The 7,145-nt window shown below is 52.5% G+C and overlaps 1 protein-coding gene across 1 annotated transcript; it reads left to right on the top strand.

Moving 5' to 3' along the window:
- Nucleotides 1-2,427: 2,427 nt before the first annotated feature.
- Nucleotides 2,428-6,378, top strand: LOC117227699 (uncharacterized). Its single transcript, XM_076528400.1, has 3 exons — nt 2,428-3,597; nt 3,647-4,857; nt 4,941-6,378. Exons 1-3 carry the CDS (start codon nt 2,428-2,430, stop codon nt 6,376-6,378), a joined length of 3,819 nt encoding a protein of 1,272 aa, XP_076384515.1.
- Nucleotides 6,379-7,145: the final 767 nt, after the last annotated feature.

The following is a 7,145-nucleotide window of genomic DNA, read 5'->3' as shown; positions in this document are numbered from 1 at the left end:
TTGCTTCCCCTGCATTTGAAGCTATATCAGTTATATCGCAAGTATCTGATGCTAAATCATTTGTTTTGCATGGATTTGAAGATAATTCTTCTACATCGCATGGATTTGCAGCTAAATCACGTGTTTCGCATGGATTTGAAGCTAACTCGTTAGTTTCGAATGCATTTGAAGCTATATCACTTATTGTTCCGTTCCGGAAGACCTCCCGCAGGCTGCTTTCGTGAAGGTTTATGGCGTGGACCAGCGAGGATCATAAAGAGACGGAAACCATTTTTCCATCTGCAGAACATCGGTGCAGGGTCTTCCGTTTCTTTAATGACCGCGACGCGTCGTAGGCACGAAAGGCCCGAAAAAACAACCCCGTCGTAAATTTGATAATTTGACGGGTCTTGAGAAAGTTTAGTCCCAACCGTCGCGGGGACGATATCTCAGGCCCCAGGGGACCTCCCGTCCACGCAAGTACGCAACACTCCCCTCTCCTAGACAAGGCTCGTGTAGGACGATACGAGAGGGTGGTGACGAAAAGCTTAGAGGACACTGATTGGAAAATCGCAATCTTCGAGAAAAACCAATCAGTGCGTCCCGGCGTGGAGGTGGAGGTTCCTTCAGGGATCTCAAACGGGGGTGACCAATATAAAATAACGCGACCAGTCGGGGCGCGGACAGTAAAACGCAGAAAAACCAGTCGGTGTCAAACAGTCAGAAGTCACAGTCGAAAATACTTACACGCGCTCTCTTTCTCGCCCGAGCTCTAGCTCTAACATACAGTACAATCGGACACTCTCTCGAGTTCACGAGGCATTTCGTAGAATCCTCATCCGCGGCATTACTTCGCTAACGAGCGAACGCAATCGCGGGTCGAAAAAGCTCGACTCGCTTCGCACACATTTTCCGCGACACATTCGAGTCCCTCGAGTCGGATAAGTGCGAAACATTTTTGGTCCTTCGAGCCGGATTCGCGATCTACGGAAATATAATTCGGGTGTGAAAACCCAGAGTGCAGCCGATTCCGTTACAATGGCAACGACTAGTGCACTCTCGAGCGGAATGGACAAGGGCGAAACCTACGTCCATTCCTTGAAGACGAAGCGCCGAACATTCAAGGCGCAATTGACATTGTTCTCTAAATACGTCGAGTCATACGCAGACTCCGTTATTGAGCGTGTCAAACTACGGGAACGCACACAACGCATTCGACAACAGTTTGACGATTTCAACAAAATCCAGGATGAGTTGTGTCTCCTAGAAGACTTCGACACGGCCGAAGAAGAACGAGCAACGGTGACTGATACTTATGATCACGCCATCGCCATCGCAGTCACCACGTCGGAACGGGTCGACCAGACTCACGCGCAGTCTTTTCATCCCGCAACGCGAGACTCACCTACACCGTCTGCGTTGTCGATGGGATTATCCGTGAAGCTACCGCGGATCGACCTTCCGAAATTCGACGGCCGGCTGGAGAAATGGGTCACGTTCAAGGACGCATTCACGACGATGATCCACACGCACGCTGGGTTAAGTAATATTCAAAAACTCAACTACTTGCGCCTCTCGCTCACCGGCAGGGCGGCGACGACGATCGAGGCCTTCACCGTCAGTGAAGACAACTACGAACCCGCTTGGAATCATATGATCGAGACATATGAGAACAAGCGAGCCCTCATTCTTCGTCACGCGGCGCTTCTTCGCGACACCCCGACCATGCCGAACGAGACTTCCGAATCCATACGGGATCTTACCAATTACATGCAACTACATGTACGGTCGTTGCAAGCTCTCGGTCGGACGTGGGAACAAATCGCGAGCGACTTACTCGCTAGCATTGCCATGTCGCGCATGGGGCAAGATATACGAAGGACGTGGGAACGCACCCTGACGACTACGGAGATGCCCAAAATTGAGGACATCTTCAAATTTTTGAACCTTTCCGCGCATCAGTACAGGGACTGTGAAACGCCTTCAACCTCGACTCCCACGGTCCAACAAGTCCAAGCCGAGACCGCACGAGGCGTTCGGAAGCCGGGTTCCTTCCGGACGAAAGAGAGGAGACAATATCCCACGCAGTCCTCGAATAGAGCAAGCGGACAAGCCTTCGTAACTGCTAAGGGTAATAATTGTGCAATCTGCAACACAGCAGAGCATTCCGTCTTTCAATGCAAGACGTTCCTTGAGATGCCAGTCAGGAAACGGATCGAGACGGCAACCAGTTTGTACTTGTGCTTGAATTGTTTGCGTTTCGACCACCGTGCTAAGGACTGCAACGCCGGGAATTGCAGAACATGCGGAAAACGGCACAACACCAAGTTACACGAAGATCCGCCGAAATCCACGGACAGACCCGAATGACCACGACGGAAACGACGAAGGAAGCAGCCGAGGAAAGGGATTCGCGTTCGAGCCACCGAGGGACCGACCAATGGGTTGATGACCACGGCGATCGTCGAGGTCGCAGGTCGCGATCAACCCTCAATCCCGTGTCGAGCATTGGTCGATACCTGCGCTAACGCGAACTTCATCACGGAGGAGTTCGTCGCGAAACTCCAGCTTCCCGTCACAAAATCGGCCGCAACCATCGAGACGCTGAACGCCATGCGAACGGTCACAAGCAAGATTGTGAAAACCACCATCAAATCCCGTCTTTCGAACTACAAGCGGGATTTGACGTTTTTCACAATCCCACGCATTGCGGGGTTCGTACCGGAGGAGCCGATTGACCGTGATCAACTTAGCATCCCAGCTAACATTCCACTAGCTGATCCACACTTCTACCGTCCAGCGCCCGTAGACATGCTGATCGGAAGCGGTCCTGCCCTCGCATCACTCAGCATAGGGCAAATCAACTTGTCTGCACGTGGCAACCTGGATCTCGTCCTCCAGAAAACCCAACTGGGATGGATCATCGGGGGGAGCGCACCGGCAAGGAAACCTCAAACGACGCGAAAAACCTTCCTGACGAAGTTGAGTTTCGACCTCAGAAGATTTTGGAAATTGGAAGAGGGACCATCCGAACGGCACCTCTCGTCCGAGGAGAAACGATGCGAGGATCACTTCACCCAACATCTTCAGCGAAACGAAACAGGTCGGTACGTCGTCGCTCTACCCTTCAACGGAAGGGAATCAATGCTCGGTGAATCACGGTCTCGCGCTTTCAATCGATTTTTGGCGTTGGAGAGGAAATTCTCGCGCGATCCTGCTTTGAAGACGGAGTATTCAACCGTCATCAATGAATACCTGGCGCTCGGACATTTGACTCAGGTAGGAAGCGATGAACCCCAGTCACCGGGTTTCTACCTGCCGCACCATGCGGTCGTAAAGTCGTCGAGCGCGACCACAAAGGTCCGTGTTGTGTTCGACGGCTCCTCCAAATCGAGTTGCGGTCTATCACTGAACGACGCGCTGATGATAGGACCCACGATACAGGACGACATGTGGCTGCTACTACTGCGATTTCGCATGCACGTGTATGCGCTGACTGGCGACATCGAGAAGATGTATCGCCAGTTCCTCGTTCGGCCAGAGGATCGCAAGTATCAACGGATCCTGTGGAGAAACGCAAACCACGAGGTCACTACGTATGAGCTGAATACGGGTCACGTTCGGGCTCTCCGCGGCTCCATTTCTAGCAATTCGGTGCATACACCAGCTAGCGAACGACGAAGAGTCCCAATTTCCAGCAGCTTCAAGGACGTTGAAGAGGGACTTGTACGTCGACGATTTGCTGACTGGTGCCGATACATTGGAGGAAGCCCAGACCGTACGCAATCAGGTCATCAACTTGTTGGCGAAGGGAGGACTCAACATACGTCAATGGAGGTCAAACGAACCCAGGCTTTTGACCAACCTCTCAGCTCAACAAGTACATCCAAAGGTCTTCGGTGACGCGACCACCGTCAAGACCCTCGGTGTGGTATGGGATGCAACAGGAGACATCATCAGATTCACCGTGAATCACAACGTTACCACACGGGTAACGAAACGGTCCATCCTGTCATCGGTAGCAAAGATCTTCGATCCACTGGGACTCCTCGGACCGGTTACTATCCTCGCGAAGCTCATGATCCAGCAGTTGTGGCAACTGAAGGTCGATTGGGACGAATCCCTTCCAGTTGGCATACACACTGAATGGTCAACCTTCGCAGAGGATTTAGTTCACCTCAACCACTTGTCATTCCAGAGAAACGTCACCCAATCGGGTAATCGCAAGATCGAGCTTCACGGATTTTGTGATGCCAGCGAGCGAGCGTATGGAGCATGTATCTACGTTCGATCCATCAGCACAAGCGGCAGGATACGGGTACATCTTCTCTGCGCAAAGTCTCGAGTGGCACCACTGAAGACCGTTCCGCTCGCACGACTGGAGCTTTGCGGGGCTTCCCTGCTGGCTACTTTGTCGACCTCGGTTCAAGGGGCACTCGGCACCGATCCCGCAGCCATCACCTTCTGGACCGATTCCACCATTGTTTTGAATTGGCTCCACAAGGAACCAAGCGGTCTCAAAACATTCGTTGCGAATCGCGTAGCGGATGTTCAGGGTAAAACCGACATAAACGCGTGGCGACACGTACGTTCCCACAACAACCCGGCGGATCTGCTATCCCGGGGACAAGCACCAGCGCAGTTCATCAAGAACCAACACTGGCGCCACGGACCCACCTGGCTTTCAACACACAAGTCAACGTGGCCCGAAACAATATTCGAGATCTGGGAGGATGTACCGGAGAGAAAACGACTCACTTGTTTCACCGCGACCATAAAGCGCAGTTCATCAAGAACCAACACTGGCGCCACGGACCCACCTGGCTTTCAACACACAAGTCAACGTGGCCCGAAACAATATTCGAGATCTGGGAGGATGTACCGGAGAGAAAACGACTCACTTGTTTCACCGCAACCATAAACAGTGAGGAAATTTTGAACCGATTCTCCTGTCTTTCTAGGTTAAAACATGTCACCGCGTATTGCCTACGGTTCAAGAATCCACGAGCATTCAGAGGACCTCTCACCATCGAAGAGATCCAATCGGCCACCGTCCGCATCCTACAACTGGCACAGGCAACAGCGTTTGCATTGGATCTTCGTTCATTGAGATCCGGCACCGAGCTCCACAAAAAGAGCAAGCTCCTTCCGCTGAATCCGTTCATCGACCACCAAGGACTGCTACGCGTCGGAGGCCGTCTCGTAAATTCGACGCTGTCTTACAATCAGCGCCATCCGGTCCTCTTGCCGAAGAGTCATCATGTGACCGAACTTATCATCCGCCAGGCCCACCTCGAGAACCACCACGCAGGGATGACGACTACCCTGTACGCCGTCCGGCAGGCCTATTGGCCCATCGACGGCAGAAACGCAACGCGGAAGATCGTGAGGCGGTGCGTCAAGTGCTTCCGTATGGACCCACCTGCCACAGCCTGCAGCATGGGAAACCTACCTGCCGCACGAGTAACCGAGCACCGCCCGTTTTCCAATTGCGGCGTGGACTATTGTGGTCCCTTTCATATAAAAGAGCGACGACATCGCAATCGCACTCGACTCAAGGTGTTCGTTGCTGTCTTCATTTGTTTCTCAACGAAGGCAGTACACCTTGAAGTCGTAAGCGACATGACCACAGAAGCATTCATCGGGGCTTTGCGACGATTCATCTCGCGGAGGGGGATCTGCAAAAACATCTATTCCGACAACGGCACCAATTTCGTTGGTGCGAACAACATGTTGTCCGAGATGCACGAGATCTTGCGCAATGGGGAGAACAAAATCCGCCACTTCCTAACGGAGAAGCAAATCTCGTGGCATTTCATCCCGGCGCTGTCTCCGAATTTTGGCGGCCTTTGGGAAGCCGCCGTCAAATGCTTCAAACACCACGTGAAGCGCGTGGTAGGAGAAGAACTATTCTCATTTGAGCAGTTCAACACTTTCGTGATAGAGGTCGAAGCCATCCTCAATTCCAGACCCTTGACTCCTCTATCTTCCGACCCGAACGATCCCATCGCACTCACTCCTGGCCACTTCTTGATTGGTGATTCCTTGACGAGTTTTCCTGATATTGATTTCAGAAAAACTCCCAGCAACCGACTGTCCAATTGGCAACACATACAAAAGGTAAAACAAGACTTTTGGGCCCGCTGGTACAAGGAATACATCAATCAACTCAACGTTCGCCAAAGGTGGACCAAGGGGTCGCCCAACATCACCAAGGGCACCATCGTCGTCCTGAAGGAGGATAATCTCCCACCACTGCAGTGGCGTCTCGGCTGTGTGGTACAACTCCATCCAGGACAGGACGACTTCGCCAGGGTCGTGACCGTGCGGACTTCCCAAGGAGTCTACAAGCGGAACGTGCGACAACTGGCACCTCTGCCCATCGAGCACAGTGTTTAGAGACATTTTTAAACATACCGCAAGCAACCCAGGACATCGCGATCGAATTAGCTAATAAGTACGCTGATTGTGTATTGACCGATTCGGTCGCTCAACGGGGGGAGCATGTTCCGTTCCAGAAGACCTCCCGCAGGCCGCTATCGCGAAGGTTTATGGCGTGGACCAGCGAGGATCATAAAGAGACGGAAACCTTTTTTCCATCTGCAGAACATCGGTGCAGGGTCTTCCGTTTCTTTAATGACCGCGACGCGTCGTAGGTACGAAAGGCCCGAAAAAACAACCCCGTCGTAAATTTGAGAATTTGACGGGTCTTGAGAAAGTTTAGTCCCAACCGTCGCGGGGACGATATCTCAGGCCCCAGGGGACCTCCCGACCACGCAACTACGCAACACCCCCCCTCTCCTAGACAAGGCTCGTGAAGGACGATACGAGAGGGTGGTGACGAAAAGCTTAGAGGACACTGATTGGAAAATCGCAATCTTCGAGAAAAACCAATCAGGGCGTCCCGGCGTGGAGGTGGAGGTTCCTTCAGGGATCTCAAACGGGGGTGACCAATATAAAATAACGCGACCAGTCGGGGCGCGGACAGTAAAACGCAGAAAAACCAATCAGTGTCAAACAGTCAGAAGTCACAGTCGAAAACACTTACACGCGCTCTCTTTCTCGCCGGAGCTCTAGCTCTAACATACAGTACAATCGGACACTCTCTCGAGTTCACGAGGCATTTCGTAGAATCCTCATCCGCGGCATTACTTCGCTAACGAGCG

This window comes from Megalopta genalis, unplaced genomic scaffold, assembly GCF_051020955.1.
Source record: "Megalopta genalis isolate 19385.01 unplaced genomic scaffold, iyMegGena1_principal scaffold0538, whole genome shotgun sequence".
NCBI classification, from domain to species: Eukaryota; Metazoa; Arthropoda; class Insecta; order Hymenoptera; family Halictidae; genus Megalopta; species Megalopta genalis.
This window is presented reverse-complemented; position numbering and strand designations above follow the sequence as displayed.

Bases quoted from the DNA above. Each gene is read 5' to 3' on its own strand.
- LOC117227699 (XM_076528400.1), top strand. From the start codon at position 2,428: ATGACCACGGCGATCGTCGAGGTCGCAGGTCGCGATCAACCCTCAATC. The intron at 3,598-3,646 runs GTTCGGGCTCTC...TGCATACACCAG, and splicing joins ATGAGCTGAATACGGGTCAC to CTAGCGAACGACGAAGAGTC. The intron at 4,858-4,940 runs GTACCGGAGAGA...CTGTCTTTCTAG, and splicing joins TATTCGAGATCTGGGAGGAT to GTTAAAACATGTCACCGCGT.